This window comes from Monodon monoceros, unplaced genomic scaffold (assembly GCF_005190385.1).
Source record: "Monodon monoceros isolate NGI ecotype Baffin Bay Population unplaced genomic scaffold, NGI_Narwhal_1 Super_Scaffold_21, whole genome shotgun sequence".
NCBI lineage: Eukaryota > Metazoa > Chordata > Mammalia > Artiodactyla > Monodontidae > Monodon > Monodon monoceros.
In genome coordinates, this window is record NW_021703778.1 from 79,007,358 (window position 1) to 79,030,778 (window position 23,421).

The 23,421-nt window shown below is 35.7% G+C and overlaps 1 protein-coding gene across 6 annotated transcripts in view; it reads left to right on the forward strand.

Moving 5' to 3' along the window:
• Positions 1-23,421, forward strand: part of NRG4 (neuregulin 4) — a 134,412-nt gene that overhangs the window by 92,433 nt on the left and 18,558 nt on the right. For all 6 annotated transcript variants that reach the window (XR_003796073.1, XR_003796075.1, XR_003796074.1 and 3 more), the window contains 2 exons: positions 12,967-13,116; positions 21,279-21,358. Coding sequence is in view for 1 of the 6 variants with exons in the window: in XM_029239424.1 (XP_029095257.1) it covers positions 12,967-13,116; positions 21,279-21,358 (230 nt within the window). In the remaining 5 variants the exon portion in view is untranslated. The remainder of the gene's footprint in view (positions 1-12,966; positions 13,117-21,278; positions 21,359-23,421) is intronic.

A 23,421-nucleotide genomic window follows, 5' to 3' on the forward strand; every position in this document is an offset into this window, starting at 1 on the left:
ATTAACCCATGGCATTTTTTTTTAACATCTTTATTGGAGTATAATTGCTTTACAATGGTGTGTTAGTTTCTGCTTTATAACAAAGTGAATCAGCTATATGTATACATATATCCCCATATCTCCTCCCTCTTGCGTCTCCCTCCCACCCTCCCTATCCCACCCCTCTAGGTGGTCACAAAGCACCAGCTGATCTCCCTGTGCTATGTGGCTGCTTCCCACTAGCTATCTATTTTACATTTGGTAGTATAAATGAGTCCATGCCTCTCTCTCACTTCATCCCAGCTTACCCTTCCCCCTCCCTGTGTCCTCAAGTCCATTCTCTACATCTGCGTCTTTATTTTTTATTTATTTATTTTTAAAATTCCATATATATGTGTTAGCATATGGTATTTGTTTTTCTCTTTCTGACTTACTTCATTCTGTATGACAGACTCTAGGTCCATCCACCCCATTACAAATAACTCAATTTCGTTTCGTTTTATGACTAATATTCCATTGTATATATGTGCCACATCTTCTTGATCCATTCCTCTGTTGACGGATGCTTAGGTTGCTTCCATGTCCTGGCTATTGTAAATAGAGCTGCAGTGAACATTGTGGTACATGACTCTTTTTGAATTATGGTTTTCTCGGGGTATATGCCCAGTAGCAGGATTGCTGGGTCGTATGCCATGGCATGTTTTGATTCTGAAGGAAATTACATTTTTCTTTACTTTTACATACTTAGTTGTTAAAAATAGGGTAGTAGAAAAAATTGCAAAAGTATGGTTCTTTTCTAGTAGAAGAGTTTGATCCAGGGTAGTTTGTTTTATCATGACTTTTATCTTACCTTTAATTTTCACATATAATATGTTCCTGAAAACATGTTTGAAGGTCATTGTCTGAAAGTCGAATGATAGTGTGGTGTAAGGTACCCTCAAGGCCTAATGTGTCATAAAATTCCCAGATATGATCATGTAGTTTCTGCTCCCCTCTATCTTTGCAACCTAATTGGAGGGATAAGAACCTTCCCAGGCTCTGTAGCCTTGGGTCAGCCTTCCTGATGTTATAACATAATTTTTTTAAAAAAACGGTGAAGGCCTGACCTCATACAAATGTAAATGAACACATGAAAGACATTGTTTAGTTCATTAATTAATGAGGGGACCAGTAAGATGTTAAAACCAGTTCAAAGCAACAGATGCATATATAATCAGGAATGCTGAAAGAAGTTTACAAATACATGCAAAACTATTCAATATCTACAGGGCAATAATCGATTGTATTCCACCAGACAAAATTCATTTGAATTTCTATGGAAAAGAATCATTTGTATTACTCTAAGTTTTCTATAATTTACAGAGTTGTAAAACAGCTGGAAGACAATGAAAGATGCAGGCCCCTAAAGAATCAGATCATCCAGAAGGATGGATTGGACAGAACATCCAGTAGTCTTTTTTTTTTTTTGGTCTGTTTCAAAGTCTTTCATAATTTTTCATAACGGTCTTCCCCCTTGTAGTTATATAATCCCCAAAAATTATTCTATATTGGAAAGTGAAAATCCCTTGTAGTTATATAATCCCAAAAAATTATTCTTGGTGTAAAAAATGCTAGTGCAATAAGAGCATTAGTTAAATATATGGAATTACTGAATTTTGCAATTCAGTACTGAACATCCATGACAGTTACAAAATTAACTTCTGTTTGAAAGTTTTCATAAAGAATCTTGGAATTGACTTTATAAGCCTCTATTATTTGTTGTTGTGGGGCTAGAAAACCAAGCCTAAGAAACTAACTATACCAGATTTCACTTGTAGAGTACCTGTAAATTTGGTGAGTTTCTCTTTTCTCAGAGTCCCCCAAATTTGCTAAGGTTCTTGGCCTGCCAATAAGTGACTTCCTTACCTCCTGAGGGCTTGAACCTGTAAGCCAGGTACCAGGCCATTTTTACTGCTTTGTAGATTTTGGATCCATATGTAAAGTCAGCTTTTGTTTTGTAAAAGTGGCTTGACTTACCTAATTCAAAGAGAGTCATTCTCAGAAACGACAGTCCATGGGAGGCCTTGGTTGATCAAATGATTTGTCCAGTTTTGTCCTAATGAAAAGAAGAACGGGTTCTTGTTGGACATATGCAAATAACTATATTGCCATGAAGAGTAAGGAGACTCAGTAATAGTTTATGAATTTGCGAGTCAGGGGATGCTTAATGAGAATCAGATAACATTTCAAAGTATTTTGTTGCATTTTACAGAAGTACTATTTACTAAATTGTTGTGGGTTATGGATAGCTTAAGAAAAAAGAGAAGGGTTTTTTTTTTAATATAAGAAAAATAGATCATTACAGTATTAACACTGTCCTAAACAAATAACCACAATAAATTCTCATCAATTCATTCAGTCCTGTGCTCCTTGAGATCTTGGGTTAACAACCTGCTTTCACGAGGCTGTCTGATTTTGAACTATAAAGAATCCTGATTCAGTCCAGTCACCTCAGAAGCTTGTACCCAAGAATCTTTTTTTTTAAGTGTCAGAAATTTGCAATCCTGGTACATTCTTTGTCCATGAGGCTCTGGGACTGTCCTTTTTAGTTCAGAATACAAACCCTGCCTTATAGCCTGTGCCTTCTGACACGCATCACGTTAAAACAAAACTACATAGATGACAGATACGTAATGGCTGTGAGCCAGTTAATAATATCAGGGTGAATAAGGGTAAAATTCTCTGTTGGAAGTATAGTGTACAACTATTTAATAAGAGTTTTGATTGGCATTTGCCCTGAGATTAAAAACACTATGGACCGGGAATTCCCTCATGGTCCAGTGGTTAGGACTCTGTGCTTCCACTGAAGGGGGCACGGGTTTGATCCCTGGGAAACTAAGAATCTGTACGCTGCACAGTGCGGCCGAAAAAAAAAGAAAGTAAAAATTATGTGCAGCAAAGGCATTGACAGATCTCCAGGAAATTTCATAGATTTTTGTTCATTATTTTACTGTTATAATTATTTCTATCATCTCTGTTTTTAAAAGATAAAAGACAAAGAAAATTTGTGATTTTCTGGTTGTTCTCTGAGAAACCTCAAATACAGTTTTGGGTGACTTTTTATTTTATTTCTTCTATATTTAGGATCCAGTTTTGAGAAGACAAAATCAAAAAAGTTGTCAGAGGAGATTTTGGCACTTGGTTAAGATAGGTGCCTGAGAACTAATATTTAATAACCTCTTTCATCAATCGGACAAAATAAAGTTTATTTTCTAAATTCTGTTCACTACACTTTCCCATATTCTAATTAGAACAAACTGACCTGGTTTTCTTTCAGGGGTTTTACCCGTCGAAGCCATTTTTATAATACTGAGATGTTATTTATAACACACTGTGTGTTCATATTATTATCTTCAAATGAATCAATAAAGTATTTGTAAATTAAATAAAATAATAAAAGTATTTTTGTAAATTTATATTTCACTTTCCAATATAATAAATACCAATAGTTTCTTAACCCATGTAAACAAAAGCTCTCTGGAGTCCTCAGTAGGTCCTAGAGTCCTTTGGACTAGAGACTAAAAAGCCTGAGAACTACTGCAAACTGCTGCTTTCAGACACATCTACCCTTGGAAAACAAAAGTACACACAGAGTTGTGTTTCTCCATCACAGTTGTTCCAAGTATAGTCTCATTACTCATATCTTTCAGCCAAGTAACTATAACTAACTTCTGTTTCACAGAGAACACTGGGGTAGTGGATAATTTAGACCTGTATGGCATACACAAGCAATTTAGTAGACCTGCAAAGTCATGAACTCACGTATTACAACTTTCTACTGCCACACACATCTCTTCTATGACTCCTTAAAGTGGCAAAAATGCATATGTTCATTAACATGACCAGAGCTGTAACCTTAAGAAGCAAAGTTATATAAACTTGAAATTATACTTCATGATTAATGTTTCAGTATTCTATCTTACTTAAAAATTATCTGTGTCTAATAATATCCATTAATTCAATTTAATATAAATTCAGAGTGGCAGGGACATACATACCTTACCAAATGTAAAATAGCTAGCTAGTGGGAAGCAGCCACATAAAGTAGAAACTGACACACCATTGTAAAGCAATTATACTCCACTAAAGGTGTTTAAAAATATATATATAAATTCAAGCTTTTACCTTAGAAATTATCTACTAGAAAACATAAATACTACAGAACATAATTATGGTTGAAATAAATGTTTGTCAGAATAATGATTGAATTTAATTGAATACAGTTTTCATTTTTCATAGTTTTTAATAATATGTAGAGTAATATTAGCTTATTTGATCAGTAAACCTGTATAATTTTAGGAAAAGCAAACCCAAGTGGAATAAAATATATGCTTCTGTTATACTTAATACTGATAAAGATATAGCTGTTTTATTAAGCCAAAATTATTAAGCTAGTATTGTTTACCAAAGATTTACTCTTATTAATGTGAACTTGGATTCTTAAAATGTTTCTTAGTTTTAGCAAGAAGAATTTTATTTAAGTTTAGTATGTTTAAAGCATTAGAAGTTCAAACAACAAGGTCCTGTGTTTCGCACAGGGAATTATTAATATAGTCAATAAACTGTGATTAAACCATAATGGAAAAGAATATGAAAAAGAATATATATGTATAACTGAGTCACTTTGCTGTACAGCAGAAATTAACACAACACTGTAAATCAACTATACTTCAATAAAATTTTAAAAAATAAAGTATTAGAAGTTCGATTTCCTATTCTGGGAATTTTAGCAATACTGAATTTATTTAAGAGCTTATTTGTAAGTCAATCAGAACAGAACTTCTTTAATTTAAGAGTCTTTATACTATCATTTTTTAGTATCCTCTGGAGAAAGAAAGAAATTTCACACAGAGTAAGAGGTAAAGGCCTTTCTGAGTTTGACACATAGACACAGAGAGAGCTTATAGCTTCAGATCTATAACTTTGGCACAGATCAAGTAAACACAGAAACATAAAATCTCACTGCTCCAAATGTCCAAGAGGTACTCTCCTTCCCAGTGGATATGTAATTTTTAATTGATTTGAGCTAAAAAAAATAGAGAAATAAATTTTTAATAAGAGTCTGACAAACCAGTTTCTCTATCCTTTCACCTGGTTGAGTAGATCTCTATCATCCATTTACAGAGATCATCAAATTGTCAAACTATAAAACCAAACTTCTTACCATTGCTCTTACTAATGGGAAAATAACTTATCAGTAGTAACTAAACCAACAACAAAAAAATAAAACATAAAGTTAGTGGAGAGGGGAAAAAAAGCTAGAGAAACAGAGAACCAGCAAATTTTAAGTCCTATTGCTGAGTGGGATTCACCTCTGGGAGCCAGGAAAAGACATGCCTGGGCTTAAGCTATTAAGGAGGTGCACTTCACTGGCAACTCCATTTAACTAGCTCTGTCAGATGAATCCATCTCAGTGGGCAACCTTCAAACTGGTAAAAAATTTTTATATAAGGAAAAATCATGATTTTCATACAAATATAAAATGAACATGTGTCAAAGACATATTTAACTCATTCATTAACAAGGGAACAAATAAGACATTACAACTGACTTAAAGATGAATTCAAACAACACATACTTGGGTGTTCCCTGGCTGTCCAGTGGTTAGGACTCTGGGTTTTAACTGCCGAGGGCCCGCATGGCATAGCCATAAACAAAACCAAAAACAGCACACACATGTAAGTATAGGTGATCAGCCATGTTGAAATGAAATACTAAATACTTATCAATATCCACAGGGAAATCTCTTGTATTATACTGGACGAAATTTATTTATTGTAGGTTTTCTACAATTTACAGAGTTTGTAAAATAGCTCAAAGACAATGGAAAGCACAGGCCCCCGTAGAATCAGATAACCCAGAAGTGTCGTTAGACAGGCACCTAACAATCTTTCTTGTCTTTTTCAAAGTCTTTCACTGAGAACAATCCAGGCAGAAGCCCTTTCCAGCCCTTGTCCTCTTCGCCAACTTGGGCACAACGTCAGAAAGCCCCTAATCTTTCAACCTTCCAACTAGAACTTTATAGGTTCGTGGAGCAAGGATGGGGGAAAGGATTTGTCTTCACCTATGTTTGCATCACTAGCTGGATGAGGCCTTTCCTTGCTGCCTCACTTTCCTCCAGGCTTCTTGTGATCACCGTGAAGCCAATCATTGCACAGTGTGGAGGTGGAGTTTTAAGACATCAGGCAAAGGGGTATCTGTTGGTATAGTTACCCAGAGTGACTTAGTAACCTCCAGTTCCCTGGGCCTGATTACCAGAATTCTCCCAGAGGGCCACAAGCTCAGACCAAAGCAGGCCCCTGCTGCCTTGACAGAAGCCAAGCTTTGTCCCCTATCCACAACAGTCAGTGCTGGCTAGGTAAAAATCATCATTTGTCAGGTGATAAAATAAAGACTGAGTTCTATTTAAGAGAGGCAATTTAGGAGTACCAACTTATAATATATGAACGGCTTGTTTTATGAAAGTAAAATAATTGAGGTTGAGAATCACAATTGGAAAAATGTAAGAAAATCAACATTTATTGTGCTTCTGCATTTGATACGTTGCCTCTTTTAATTGTATATTGCGTGTGTGTCTGTCCACAGTTTTGCTGGACCTCAGTGTGCTTTTTACTAAACTCAGTTTCCAAAAGGAATCATCTGGGTTTTATGAGTTGTTTTATTAACCACATAAAATTTTAAAGTTTTCTTAAGGTCAGTTGGTTACCGTAGGCTAGTTCTTGGCACTCTTTTTAGGTAAGACTTCTGTTTTTTCATCTGTAAATTTAGTAGAAGGTTATGGTTCAAAGAAAAAAAATTCAAAATGCTACTGTGATATTAATCAGAACAAAGTCCTTTTTACTTTGACTTTTGGCACTGTGCAATATGCTTTATTAAACATCAGGATTTAGATTGATCTTCAGAACACCTTTACAGAAAGGAAATCACAGCCTTGAAGCTGATAATAGAACAGTCACAAAAAGCACGAAACAACTGCTCTATTTAGCTATGCATTTTGTTAACACTTTTCATATTAGTAACCTTACTTCTGATAAAGCTTTTTCATTAGTATTCTCAGCAGAAACAACTGACATATCTTTCTTGACCTCACCATGCTTAGAACAAAAACTTAAAAGAGGATCAATCTTCTTGAAACCATGTTTTTCCAGATCATCTGCTTGTCAAACATAGCAGAATATGGTTTTGAAACAGCGGAAACATAACTGCTCTCTTAGGTCTGCTTGTCTTCCACCAGCATTTGTCTTACTCAATTGTGTCACTTGTTCAAGAGTAGAAACTACTCTTCAGAACTAACTAACTCAGGTTAGCTCATTGCTGTTCTAGGAAGCAGAATGCCAGTGAAAGATAATGAATGTCCTCCTTTAAAGCTCCTTCATTTTCTTCTTATTTGTTGCATAATAAGTTATATCAGATTATGCATTTGCTTCTGAATTTTGGTTATCCTTTTAGATAGTGTCTTTTCATCCACTGTTTCCTTTGAAAGGCCCCTGAAAAATATCCCAGTTTCTCACCAGTAAGATTTCATTTTCAACATAGGAATACCATGCAAAGTGACAACTGTGACTTTTGTTCAGCTCTAATACTTAACTTCTTTTGTCAGGAAGTGAACTGATGCTGGCTTCTCTTTGTCTTATTCCAAGTTGGGGCATGAGATTTTCCCTGCATTAGAAGGTTGTTGAGACCTGAAGCCTGGGAAGGTAAGATGCCAGCATGAATATTGTCCATTTAGAACTGTGGTTTAATTGAGTGTCTGGTGATTTAAGAGCGTAAGTCTTTCCATTTGTTCCTGGATTTATGGTCTTGATGTCCTTTAAGTTTTATCAAAACATGTGAAAAATGTCTACAATTGGAAGGCCCATTTATCATTTATAAATTCTAAATATAGCTTTATATTTACTGAAATTATTACTTAAAGGAAGAACTGACCTATACCAGTTTTTATGTATAAATAAATCTTTGTATATACAAATATATGTGTATTTTTTACACCAAGGATCATAACAAAATAGAATACAAAATATATATATGTATTTTCTGCTTGTAGTTTTACTTTTCCTCCCTGATCATTTTTTTAAAACATATATATACCTTATCTGTCAAGAGCAGTTTTGGATTTCCTCCCTGATTTTTTTTTTTTTTTTCTTGAGGAAAGCAAAATAGGGTGAGAATTGAGATAATTATTTTTCTCACATGGAGGAAGACAACATTTAAGAAACATTTTTTAATCCCAAAATTTTCCCCAAGTACTCTGGTGAACCCGGCAGCATTCTATGGGTGTCTCTCCCAAAAAGTCTTAATTGGAAAAGAATAGCCAATGCATGGATTCAGTAATGAAGGTTGTGTTTTAAACTACTGCTGCTCATCATTTGTTTACATGCTTCCTTCATTCACTGTGCTTTAGCTAGTTTCAGTAAGTAAAATATTTCACATTTTCACAGTGATTTACTTAAGCAAAATAATTATAACCCTTCACAATAAAATTATAACAATACCGTACATAATGACAAATATGAATTATTCTCTATGCAGGATGTTTTATTCATTTATATACAGATATAGTCTGTAGTCCATTTCAGCACATGAATTATCTTGTTCATAGTCAATCTTGGAAGAACCTAATAGATTTTGCTTTTTTACTAGACTTAGATTATACTTACACACTTGAAGCGTACTAGTTATTGGTTTTAATTGGTGCTAATATCATATAAATATTAAAACTTATGCAAGATCGAATATTAGCTAAGTATCTCTAGATACTATTACGAATCTAATAAATGCTTAGTGAAGTTACATTTATGGCACTAGCTAATAAAAGAGTCAGTCTTCCCTGAATTCTTGGCTTATAAAAATCTAGTAGGAGTTTCATAGGATGTTGGCATGTTTGTGTATTGTTATCTAGCCCTGGAATGCTAAAGGGATTTAAGCCCATGTGGTTGATTTGTGTTTCTTGAACAATCTAATAGTTTTATTTTATTTTGGTTTTGTTACCATTTTTCATGGGTTTCAGATTGAACTTTGATTACTACAGAGTAGGAATCAAACTTGGAAGTCAATTTTGGCATATGCCATTATTATACTTTTTCTTTCCAGGATAGATTAGCCCAAGTGAAGGGGCATTGACGTTGAATCACTATTTGGTTAGTGGACTCTTATAAAGTTGTTTATTGTTTCTGAAAAATATTTAATAATAATAACACATTTATTGATCTCCATGCTCTTAACTTTTTCTGGCTGTAATTTTTCTTGAGCATTTTATTAACTACTTTAATTTCAGTTTCACTTGCATAGTGTGTTTCAATGTTCAAAGCACTTTTAGACATTATTTGATTCTGACAATAGCCCTATGAAATAGCAAAAGCAGGTGTTATTTTGATTTTTACAGTGTCTTAGAGAGTTTGAGTGGCCCGCCCAAGGTCACACAGCCAACAATCATGAGTGGGATCAAGAAATCAGTTTTTTCTAGCTCATAGTCCAATACTCTTTCTTGAAGCTAAATGGCACTGTTTGTTTACATGACTAAAAACTTGGTTCTTACAACTTACCTGGAATGCTGTAGAATCTAATGAGTTCATTTCATGTCCAGTGTACTAAACATAGCTTCTGGGTTTAAGGACAAGATTGTTGGTGGTATTCAGCCAGAAAACCAGCACATATGACTTGGATTCTGAGTTTTGGAATTTCTCACCTAGTTGAGCATTTGTACCTGTTCCAGCATTCGTCTTTCAGTTCCAGGAGAATGTGTGTGACCCTAGTGCTTGGTATTCACCTCATTAGGTGGAACAACTGTTTGCTACTTGGCATTCTGTGCAGAAGTGATGTCCGGAAATAATTTAGCAAGAAAGTTACATAAAGACTGAAGGCTACTTAGTTCTGCATGAAATGGTGGTACAAATGCCTCACCTTTCTGTTTTGCTTCATCTAGTACTACCATTTAGTTATCTGTCTAAATCTTCTTAATTCACCCTTATTTATCCTTAAAGGAGCTGACTTTGCCTAAAGTTTGATATTTGTGTCATAACTGGGTCATAACATTTTCATAAATGAGCTTGAGCTTTAAAAGTGGAATCCTTGGGCTTCCCTGGTGGTGCAGTGGTTGGGAGTCCGCCTGCCCACGCAGGGGACATGGGTTCGTGCCCCGGTCCGGGAAGATCCCACATGCCGCGGAGCGGCTGGGCCCATGAGCCATGGCCGCTGAGCCTGCGTGTCCGGAGCCTGTGCTCCACAACGGGAGAGGCCACAGCGGTGAGAGGCCCGCGTACCGCAAAAAAAAAAAAAAAAAAAAAAAAAGTGGAATCCTTGTACATACTCATCAGTAGGCTGTGTTTACTTTTTTGTATGATAAATATCTGAAATTTTTAAATTAATTTTTAGGTTAGCCATTTCTACTTCTTAGATAACAACATAATATTTAAATTTCTTTGCTTTTCTCTAAATTCTGATTTGACTAGTTAAATAATAACAAGATGTGTTTATTCTTCACTTTGCTTTATTTAAAGATACCATCAGCTTTTGACTTTCCCACAAGAGCATGTGTTTGCCTGGCCCTGCTGTAAGACAACAGAACAACGCTGTTGATTGTTTTCCTTTATATGCCTTTTTTGTTTGTTTGCTTATAGCCTGATCTGACCACTCAGCTTATATTTATACCATTCTCTTGACTCCTTCCAGCTCAAAGTAAACACATAGGGTTAGTTACATCAGCTAGTTTGTCATCTTTTTCCTTGAAGTTCAATCTTACCTAAACTTGAACAGCCTTGAGTAATGAGTTTATAGCATTTTAAAAAAGAAATCTTCCTTATAAAGAAGAATTATACTGTTTCAATTCAGAATTTATTTCTTTAGAGTTCTAGCTATATTCAAATGGAAACTGAACCCCATTTTAATATCATTTCAAAACCTGAGAGTTATTTTAAAATGATGACAGTAACTTTTCCAGTGGCTAAATCTTTTCTTTAAAAACCTTCGGAAGTCATAAATAATTACTACTTACTGAATTCTGGTTTTGAAAATTTTAGAACTTTTTTTTTTTTTTTTACTGTGTGGAATGCCCCTTTCCTTCTTTGGTTATTTTGTGATGACATATGTATTGATTTTTTTGGTAGTCTCTATATTAACTTTCTAGGCCTGTGTGTGTCTGTGTGTGTGTGTCTATGTGCGTTATTTATTCCCTTTTTTGGAAGTGGGATGTGGGGCTAGAGGAGAAAGAAACAAATTATTTTCATTTAATCTTTTTTCTCCTCATACTTATTTAACTGACTTGATCTTTGGAAAAAATAAGTATTTTTTATTTAGACGTTAGGTAATTGTGTTTTGTAAAGTATTTTACTTGCATTTCAGTTTGCCACTCATATTCTGTCCTTTCTTTTCCTTTCTATGTTTCCTCAACTCCATCTTTACAGTAGTTTGAGAGAATCAAAACTGCTTCTTTGCTCAAACTGACACCCCTCCCCCCTCAGTGGAGGCCGTAACCAATAACACCACTGCCTCACCATGGGTAGGGCTTGAGGTTCATAAAACATCTTTCATATGCTCATTTAAGTCAAATCGATCCCTTGTGCTATAACTTGATATTCTTTTCTCTTATTTATTTGTATACTGCTTTATTAGCCTATTGTGTTAGTTGCCAAGCTTTGTTAGTAATCAGTTCAGCATGTAACTTGCTAGGACTGCATCCTTGTTAGACTAGGGTGGGAGAAAAGAAGATAACATTTGTAAATACTCCCTAAACTGGAAAGAGGTGAGGAGGAGAATTAATTTAGTAGAACAGATATTTCTATTTTGGGTAATACTAGCTTAAAGAATATATATACACACATATATATACACACACACATTTTTTTTACACAAAATTATTGCTAAGTGTAGTTTACTCCAGCGGTCCCCAACCTTTTTGGCACCAGGGACCAGTTTCGTGGAAGACAGTTTTACCACGGAGCCGGTGGGGAAGGGGGATGGTTCAGGCGGTAATGTGAGCGATGGGGAGCAGCAAATGAAGCTTCACTTGCTGGCCCGCTGCAGACCGGTACTGGTCTGTGGCCCGGAGGTTGGGGACCCCTCGTTTACTCTGTAACTTCATGGGTTGCTTTATAAACAAACATTAGTATATATTAAAATACTATTCTTTATTTTAACTGCAACTATGAAATAATGAAATTGATCTGGTGCCAAACTCATTAGTTCATATCAATCTCTAGTTTTATAATCTCTGAACATATTAACAGGGAAAAAGGAACTGACTGATATTACCAAAGATTATGGTTCTCTCTATGGTCACATAGTTTTAAAGAGCTGAAAGTAATTGGCTTTAAAATATTTGGCTGGCAAATGAAAATACCACAAAATCTCTAGAAAAGGAAAGTAATAAGGTAAGGAGTAGAACTACCAGATACTAAAGCATATTATAAAGCAACAGTATTGAAGCAATATGGTAGAAGCCCAAGATTAGATGTATAGATCATTGAAGAATAAAGAAATGCTGTTACTTATACAAGTTTGACATACATTAAAGGAGGCACTGTTAAACAGTAGGAAAGGGAATGATTATTTAATAAATGGGGTTGGAATAACTAGTTAGCAATGTCAAGGAAAAATATACTTAGAACCACATCTATACCAGAAATAACAAAATAAATTTCAGATAAACTTAAGTGTGGATAATTACATATTGAAAATCTAAAAGATAAAAGGACTGAATATTCTATAATTTCTCTGGAATTTCTAAACAATTTGAAAACTGGAAAAGGAAGATAGCAAAGATTAGACTGCACGTGCTAATTTGTTTTATTATAACTGTAGCTCTGTGAGCATTATAGGAAAGCATGCCTATTCTATGTTCAAAATCTGAAAATTAGTCTTATTTTTTTTTCATACCAGCTGGAAACCTTATGCTTTCTATACTAGTTAATGGAACAGAGAATGCAGTTCTTTATCTAAAATTTTATTCTGTAGATGCATTGAAAATTATACAGGAGCTCGTTGTGAAGAGGTTTTTCTCCCAAGCTCCAGCATCCAAACTAAAAGTGACCTGTTTGCAGCTTTTGTGGCATTGGCTGTTCTTCTAGGAACTCTTATCATTGGAGCCCTCTACTTCCTTTGCAGGTAACCAAAATAAAAACATGCTTTTGAAAAGAAAAAGTAATGCATAAAGTAGTTATCCTACTAAATAATCAATATGCCCTTTAGCTCTAGATTATTTTTCCAGATTGTTTTTCTGTTTAGAGTTATTTCTCTAATAGAGTTACTGTTATTAAATTTTATTGTTTATTTATTTTTGTTATTAAATTAATAAGTCATTTTTGAAAGGATCTTAAGCAGTCTCTATTTATTCTTTGTTACTGTCATCATCATTATTTACCTTGACTTTTCTAAACTAGTAAGGTAGATCCACATTCACTAAAGTCATCATGCCAAAAACACCTAAATATTTGGACTAGGTCTATTTTAAATAGATTTTGTGAAAGAAAAGAAACAATTTATGCAACACGCTGTAAATATAAATTTAAGACATAGTTAATATCTAGGATCAGCTCTTTATTTAGTGCCTACTATGTGCTAGACACTTTATGCTGATAAGCATAAAGAATATAATAGTGAAGAAAATAGACATGTTCCCTAACTTCATAGAGATTTAAATCAATTTGGAGAGACAGATGAATTGGCAGGCAATTAATTTGAGAAGACTAGTAACTCATAAGACCAAAGGAAAATTTATTCACATGAAACAACGCTTTGCACTGAAGATTACTTTCATTCATTAGTTTTGGTCTTCAGCTTTTTCTGAATTTTTGTGAAAATAAGTGAATATAGAATTTATTAAATTTAGGAGTTATCTGGTATCATAACTCTCATTATTAATTTTTATTAAATGTACACTGTATGCTATCATAGATATTTGTGCAAATGGAAAATGGAGCTGAGGGTAGTCATAAAAGAGATACAGTGGGCTTGAGAAATTTATATTCTAAGAAAAGTAACATATGTAAAATTATATTTCATAAAATCCTCAATTCTGAATTACTTTACACCATGGAGTAAATAAAAATTGGAGATTGTGCTTTTAAAATATGTGGCATTGGTATTACATATTTTATTCTAAAATATATTATTTAGGCAATCTAATATGTTTTATCTCTCATAATTTTAGCATCTTACCACAGATACAAAAATTTAAATACGAGCTCATTGTGTCAGATTATATTTCCCAAAGATAGCCACAACAATATCTCTCATTCCCACATGCTCTTCTGCAGTGTGACCTTGCCACTCCTACATCAAGAGGAAGAGTTTATTTCTCTAAATCTTTGAATCTGGGCAGGCATTCAGACTGCTTTGACCACAGAATATTGTGGAAATGGTGCTGTTCTAGTTAAGGGCGTAGCCTTTAAATGGCCTGGCAGCTTCCATCTCCTGTCACTCATACTTCCGCTGCTCTTTCACATAATCAGCTACCATGTTGTGAGAACAGAGAACCAGCCTCAGCTGATCTCCCAGCCGACAGCCAGTGTCAACTACCACCATTTGAATAAGCCACCTCAGACATCTAGCTCAGTTGAACCTTTAGTTGATCCAGATTTAGCTGCCAGTTGACTGCAACCACAGAGATCCCAAGCAAAAACTGCCCAGCTGTCAACCCACAGAAAACCATGAGAGATAAATTGTTTTAATCCACTAAATTCAGGTTGATTTGTTATACTGTTATAGATAACCAGAACACCCATGTTTGGAATTAGGTGTACTCTTGACTTTAAATCAAGTTTGGAAAAAGAATGAATAATGATTTATTATTTTATTCTATCCCTCTAAATATTTTGTTGGTCTAATATGCTAAGGAGAAGACCAACTGACTAATTCCCTCATTAATCACTCTAGTGCCAGGTTGGAAATATAGCATTTCATGTGTTATTGATTGGATAATAAATACTTTTGTAATATCAATCAGGATAGGCTAGGTAATTATCAACCCTAACAGTTTAGTGGCTTAAAAAAATAAGACTATTTCCCATTCATAGCGTATAATTATTATCATTTGGCAGACTGGCTTTTATAATCATAGTCACTTAAAATCTCAAACTGATGGAGCAGCCACCATCCTGAATGCTGTGGGTTGCTCTGCCAGAGGGTTTCATATTTGAGTTGAAATGATCTGTCTGGCCATGATTCATTGGCCAGAATGAGCTGCATGGTCCTACTTAATTACAAGGGGTACCAGGAAATGCAATTCTACCATATGCCTATAAGGTAGAGAGCTAGAAATACATGTCCTACATAATGACCAAAGGATTTATTAGGAAATCTAATATTCATTCCACTGGGAATTGTTAAGAGGGATATTTTTTATTCCATAGAGCTTTAACATTGCTGTAATTGTCTAAAAATGAAACTCCTGTGCAAACCCATTGAGTTTGTGCCATGGTATGTTGTACCCCACAGGTGCTTAATGACACAGAGTTTCAGAGGAGACCTTCTAGAACACAGTAACTCTGCAGGCTTGAGCCAGAATTTAGCAATATTGCTAGTATGAGCAGGCTAAACAATACCTTTTTGGTAGAAAGTATAGATAAAAGGAAAATGAAAGTACAGTTGACCCTTGAACAACACAGGTTTGAACTGCATGGGTTCACATATATGCAAATTTTTTTCAATAAATACTACAGTACTACATAATCCATGGTTGGTTGAATCCCTGGATGTGCAATCATAGATATGGAGGGCCAACTGTAAAGGGTATATGTGGATTTTCAACTGTGTGGTGGTCAGCACCCCTAACTGCTGCATTGTTCAAGGGTCAACTGTATATAAGAACAAGAAAGGACAAAAGGAACATCCAATCACAAATATTATCTGGTTTGCATCCTGATGCAGTCTGAATGTCTAGGGAAAAAAAGCTAGGAATGTTGAATAATCCAGGCTGGCGGTGCCCCAGGTGGTTGACAGAAACAAATGCAAATTAATTCTTGAAGAACCCACTTTCATCCTTTACCTTAAAAAGTATCTCACAGTACAACAAGACTACCAAACATATAAGAAAAGAAGCACCATGAGTTAGAACCCACAGAAACAACTGATAGTAAAATCAGATATTCAAAATCTTTATTTTTTGGAAGACTCAGATACGTAATATAAAATACATATATTTGATATATACCAAGAAATAAATGAGAGACTTGTAAATAAGCAAATTTGACAAAGACCAAAACAGAAATGTAATGCATAAAATATAATAATTGTAATTTTTTAAAAGCCAATACATGTCTTAGTTCAATAAAATTTTTTAACCAAGAATATGTTTTTAATAGCAAACTAGACACAATAAAAGATTTAATGAAGTGAAAGATATAGATAAGAAATTACCCAGAAGGTAATTCTGAGAGGAAAAGAAATGGAAAATGTTATAGAGAGGTCAAGAGAAGTCAAGAAAAAGGGAGACCGGAGAGAAATTACCTAGAAATGTATGATAGAAGAAAGGGGCAAAGGCAGTATATAAAAAGGTAATGGCTGAGACCTTTGCAGAACTGATGAAAGTCAACCACAGATTCTAGAAGTCCAACAAATTTCAAGCAGGATAAAAATAAGTTTACATATGGGCACAGCCCAGTAAAACTGTAGGATGCTCAAAGAGAACACTGCAAAAATGTTACAAAAGAATGACAGGGGCTTCCCTGGTGGCGCAGTGGTTGAGAGTCCACCTGCCGATGCAGGGGACACGGGTTCGTGCCCCGGTCCGGGAAGATCCCACATGCCGCGGAGCGGCTGGGCCCGTGAGCCATGGCCACTGAGCCTGTGCGTCCGGAGCCCGTGCTCTGCAATGGGAGAGGCCACAACAGTGAGAGGCCCGCGTACCGCAAAAAAAATAAAAAATAAATAAAAAAGAATGACAGATTATCTTAAAAAATTTTACTGAAAGCTGGCTGCTCAGTAGGAAAGAAGGAAAACCAGAAGACAGAGCAAGCAATGATATTTTCAGTATCCACTGAAAATAACCATCAACCCCAAATTTCTGTATCACTGAAAACATCTTTCAGGAATGAGGGTAAAATGAAGATACTTTTATTTTTTTTTTTTTTAAATTTTATTTATTTTTGGCCGCATTGGGTCTTTGTTGCTGCCCGTGGGCTTTCTCTAGTTGTGGTGAGTGGGGGCTACTCTTTGTTGTGGTGCATGGGTTTCTCATTGAGGTGGCTTCTCTTGTTGCAGAGCACGGGCTCTAGACGCATGGGCTTCAGTAGTTGTGGCACAGGGGCCCTAGAGCGTGTGGGCTTCAGCAGTTGCGGCACACAGGCTCTAGAGCACACAGGCTTCAGTAGTTGTGGCACGCGGGCTCAGTAGTTGTGGCTCGCGGGCTCTAGAGCGCAGGCTCAGTAGTTGTGGTGCATGGGCTTAGTTGCTCCACGGCAGGTGGGGTCTTCCCGGACCAGGGATTGAACCCACGTCCCCTGCATTGGAAGGCAGATTCTCAACCATTGGACCACCAGGAAAGTCCCAAAGATACTTTTAGATAAGCAAAACTTGTAAGAGTTTGTCCTCTCATATTTTCAAGCAGAAGGAAATTGATTCTGTATGGTATATTGAGATGCAAGAAAGAAGACAGATCAGAGAAAGTCATTATGTGAATGAATCAAAACAAATATTGTATAGATTTTAATAATAGTACTGTACTATGTCTTTGAAAAGAGGAATTAAAACACATGATGGCAGGACTTCTCTGGTGGCATAGTGATTAAGAATCCGCCTGCCAATGCAGGGGACACTGGTTCAAGCCCTGGTCTGGGAAGATCTCACATGCCGTGGAGCAACTAAGCCCGTGCGCCACAACTACTGAGCCTGCTCTCTATAGCCCACTAGCCACAACTACTGAGCTTGCATGCCACAACTACTGAAGCCCGTGCTCCGTAGAGCCCATGCTCTGCAACAAGAGAAGCCACCATAATGAAAAAGAAGCCCATGCACCGGAACGAAGAGTAGCCCCCACTCGCTGCAACTAGAGAAAGCCCACATGCAGCAACGAAGACCCAATGCAGCCAAAAATAAATAATTTATTTTAAAAAAGAAACACATGATGGCGATAGCAAATAAGTTGAAAGGATTGTAATTAACATATACTAAAGGTTTTTAAATGGGAGGAGGATAATATATAGGTTAATGTGAGACCTTGATATATTAGGAATGAACATGTCTAGGGTGACAATTGAAGAAAAAAATCAAAACACATAATTTACAAATTAGAGGAAGGACAAAAAGGAATAAAAAATGATCAAGTGATTAAACATAAAGAAAAATAGAGAAAAAAGGATAAATAGAAAGTATGATATAACATGGTAGATTTAAATCTAAATATATCAGTAATTATTTTAAATATAATTGTACTAAAGATTCCAGGTAAAAAACAAAGATTGTCGTAATACACCTATATTTTAAAATCTAAATTCTAGATGCTAAATCCTTCCAGATAAGGGTACAAAAAGATTAGGAGTAAAAAGGTCATATAACGATCAGACAAAATAACTGTTATGGTAAAAGATTTAGTTCACTAGGAGGATTTAACAATTTAAAAATGTATGTGCTCTTATAAGCAAAATCTTAAAAAGTATAAATCAAACTTTGAAATACAAAGGAGAAATAAGCAAAACCACCATCACAGTTAAATTTTAATGTATGAGTCTCAGAAATTTATAAGAAAGGAGATAAAAATCAGTAAGACTTTATAAGATTTTAGCAATGTAATTAACACATTTGATCTAGACTTATTCTAGAACACAGTACAAAATTCTTTACAAACTCATACAGAATATTTATGAATATTATTCTGTGCTGGGCAGTAAAACAGTTTTCAACACATTTCAAAGGTTTGATGTTATACCACATGCTCAGTCTTTAGTGTGATTAAGAGGAAAGTCAGGGACAAGAATAACTATCAAAGACCTTCACATTTGGAAATTAAGAAATACATGTCTGTATAATTCATGGATCAAAGAGCTCACAATGGAAATTGGGAAATATTTTGACTGGAACTATAATGAAAATACTATATAACAAATCTGAGAGATGCAAATAAACCAGCAGAGGAAAACTTATAGCCCTAAATGCTTATATGAGAAAAGAAGAAAGCCTGGAAATAAATAAGCTAAGCATTCATCTCACTAAGTTAGAAAAAGAATAGCAAAATAAACGCCAGGAAACTAGAAGGAAGTAAAAATAAAGAGTAGGAGTTTAAGATAATAAATGTACAATAGGTGTAATAGAGAGGAACAACAAAGACAAAATTTGGTTCTATAAAAAGATTAATAATATTGACAAATCTCTTTCAAAGAAACGGGGGGAAGGCACAAATGAATAATATTAGGAATGAATAAAGATACAATAACTCAGGTGCCACAGACATTAAAAAGATCAAATAACCTACACATATCCTCCCATATACTTTAAATCATCTCTGAACACCTAATACAATGTAAATGGTAGTTAAATAGTTGTAAATATGATATAAATACTATGTAAATAGTTGTCAGCATTAGGCAAATTCAAGTTTTGCTCTTTGGAGCTTTCTGTATTCTTTTTTTTCTTTTTCAAATATTTTCGATTTGAGATTGTTTGAATCCACGAATGCAGAACCCTCTGATACAGCCGGTCGACTGTACAACAGAAACGGTTTACAGTGCAGTGGGGAAATAACGGACTTTCCAAAAAATAGTCTTGGCATTACTGTTTATCCACATGGAAGAAAGTAAAGTTGGATCTTTGCCTCAAAGCATACCTCAAAATCAGTACAGGTAGATTAAAGACCTAAATGTGAAATGCAAAATGAAAACTCTCAGAAGAACATTTAAAGAATGTCTTTGTGCCCTTGGGGGTAAGGATAGATTTCTGTAACAAGATTCAAGAAGTACAAATTGTAAAACAAATGGCAGATAAATTTGACTAAACTTCTAGTTATCAAAAGACACTATTGAAAAAAAGCCTATCTACAAAGTGGGAGAAGATGTTTGCAACATGTGAAAATAGATGCATCATGAACTCCTACAAATCAAGAAAATAGTAAACCTGTAGACAAATGGGAAAAATAAAAAAACTTACAAAAGATGAAGAAAATTCCATAAAATAAACATGAAAAGATGCTCAATCTTCTTAGTCAGGAAACTGCAAATTCAGCCTGCAATTATCTCGCCCATAAGATTGGCAAAACTTTTTTTAAAAACCCAAACAATATAAAATGTGAGATTTTAGAGTTTGGACACTTTTGATTCAGTTTGCAAATGTCTTGTAAAGTTAAAAAACTATATGTGCTGCAACCAAGCAGTTTCACTTCTGAAATTCCTTTAAGCTGAGGGCCTTTTGAAATTTAGTAAGTAATTAATGCCATATTTGAATGAGGTCCAAAATGATAACCCACTAATGCTGAACTCCAGGCTAGAATCAGTTGTGTTTCATGAGGAGGAATCAGTATATTTTTACAAAACACTTTCATTTTGCTATGGTAAAAGTGGTTTTGAATTAATTTTTATTAATGTAAGGTAATATTTTAGGCACTGACTTATTGAAAAAGACTGAAAGGAAGTGTACATTCCAAAATCTCATTTAATATTAAAAGTAGTTGTTTTTGTTTTTGTTTTGCGGTACACAGGCCTCTCACTGTTGTGGCCTCTCCCATTGCGGAGCACAGGCTCCGGACGCACAGGCTCAGTGGCCATGGCTCACGGGCCCAGCCGCTCCGTGGCACGTGGCATCTCCCCGAACCGGGGCACGAACCCGTGTCCCCTGCATCAGCAGGCGGACTCTCAACCACTGCGCCACCAGGGAAGCCCCAAAAGTAGTTTTTTAAAACTCTGTCATGACACCTGAATACAATTAGAACCTATATTAATTGACTCGATGACCAAAAAGATTGATGAACTGAAACCTTATAAAAGTGCAAATGAGTTTTTCAATAGTTGACTAAAGCCACCCCATGTCACATAAGGGTCCCAACGAATAATTAAAGCTAGCCACTTGGAGAAGAGCACAAAAACATTACACTAGAATACAACAGTCCTGCTGTCTTAAAGGAGGAAGACTAAGTGGCATCATCACCGTCTGAGGTCCCCACAGATGACCTACCTGGCCTGGGGGATTTGTTAAATAATGGGGCATGGTTTTAGGGAAGCTCTGGCAGTTTCAGAGAGCTGTGGAAAAGAAAATGTACCTCCACATATTCAACTTTAAACTTTCTTTCCGGTTTTCCACTTACCCATTTTCCATTGGTGTGTTTCTTTCCTCTTTACTGTCAGGAAGGGCCACCTTCAGAGGGCCGGTTCGATCCAGTATGACATCAGCCTGGTAGAGACAAGCAGTACCAGTGTCCACCACAGTGAGTAAATTCAAAATGAAGTGCTTATTTTAAAGCCCTAGATTAGATGGTGGTTGTTACATGGGATTTGGATCTATGCAAAAAATGGTTAACCCAGAAGTTTTTTCTGTGGGTTTTTCATGTGAAGATGAATTTCTTACTAGCTATATGACACAAGTCACCTTTTTACCCCAAAGAAAACCATGTTATCTCAATATGTGAAATTACGATGTTAGCTATAATGTGTTACATAGATTACTGTAAGGGACTGATCTCTCCAGAAGTAATCTGAAGTGGGCTGGTCGACAGGGAGGAGGAGGAGGAGGATTTTTACCTACAAGTATAGGCAAATCTTTGGGAAGCTTGTAGGTCAGTTCATGTTTTAAAAGTATTGTGAGACTTCTGCTTCTGACCAAGATGGAGTAATAGGGCCTGGATTTACCTACTACTTGAAAAATTTAAAAATGGACATTATACATTAAGCAATGGTTTTCAAGACATTGGGCGACAGGAAACAAAGGAGCGTGATCCCCGAGAGATGGGAAACAGTTGAGATGAGCCAATGATTGCCTCAGATTATTGCCTTGAAGGAGTTTCCAGGCTGTGGCACAGGGGTTTGGGGGGATGGCCCAGGCTGAGCTTGGTTGATTCCCTGAATTGAGAAGATGAAACTGAGAGTCCAGAAACATCAATGTGGCTATAGTTCACTGAATGGAGTACTGGAAAAGAGAGAGCTGCAAAGAGAGAGAATTTCAGAGATCTTCAGTTCAAGTATTCAGCTGAGTAATAATCAGCACATATATAGTAGGAAAACACTTGAGGTTAGGGTAAGAATTACCTGACAGGATTAGAGGTACCCAGTACTCACACAAGGCTAGGAAAAGTGCCTGTTCCCAATAATAAGGCTAAAAATCCTAAATATTCATTGGGTAGTAGGTAGCGTACACAGGAGAGTGTTTCCCCAGTAGTGGGGAATAATTAGCCCTAGATTGAGCACTGCTCCAGTCCTGCCTAACAAACCTTAAAAGCAAGAACTGAAAGAATCAACTTGTTTCCAAATAACTGCATCCGGGATCAAAGCTCAATAATACAAAAAAAAAAAAAAAAAAAATCCAGTACCCAACAGGTAAAATTCACATATCTAACATCCAATCAAAAATTACAAACCTGTTAGTTTAACATATGAATATCAGTCAATGTGATACACCACGTTAATAGAATGAAAGATAAAAACCACATCATCGGGCTTCCCTGGTGGCGCAGTGGTTGAGAGTCCGCCTGCCGATGCAGGGGACGCGGGTTCGTGCCCCGGTCTGGGAGGATCCCACATGCCGTGGAGCGGCTGGGCCCGTGAGCCATGGCTGCTGAGCCTGTGCGTCCAGAGCCTGTGCTCCGCAACGGGAGAGGCCACAACAGACCCATGTACTGAAAAAAAAAAAAAAAAAAAAACATCATCACAGTAGATGCAGAAAGAGCATTTAACAAAGTTTGACATCCATTTATGATAAAAACTCTCAACAAAATAGGTATAAAAAGATACTTCCTCAACACAATAAAGGCCATTTATGAAAATCCCACAGCTAACATTATTATCAATGGGGAAAAACTGTAAGGTTTTTCTCTAAGATTCAGTATAAGGCAAGGATGCCCATTCTCACAAGTTCTATTTAACATAGTACTGGAAGTACTAGCAAGAGCAATCAGACAAAGAAAAGAAAAGAAGAGAAAGGAAAAAACATCCTGATATGAAAGGAAGAAGTTAAATTATCTCTGTTTGCAGATGACATGATCATATATGTAGAAAACCCTAAACACTCATTAATAAACTGTTAGAACAAATAAATGAATTCAGTAAAGTTTCAGGATACAAAAATCAGCATATAAAAATCAGTTGCATTTCTCTACACAGTGATCTATACAAAAAGGAAATCAAGAAAACAATCCTATCTTCAGTAGCATCAAAATGAATAAAATACTTAGGAATAAATTTAACCAAGGAGGTGAAAGATCTGTACAATGAAAACCATACAATTCCAATAGCATTTTTCACAGAAATAGAAAAAACAATCTTAAAATTTGTATGA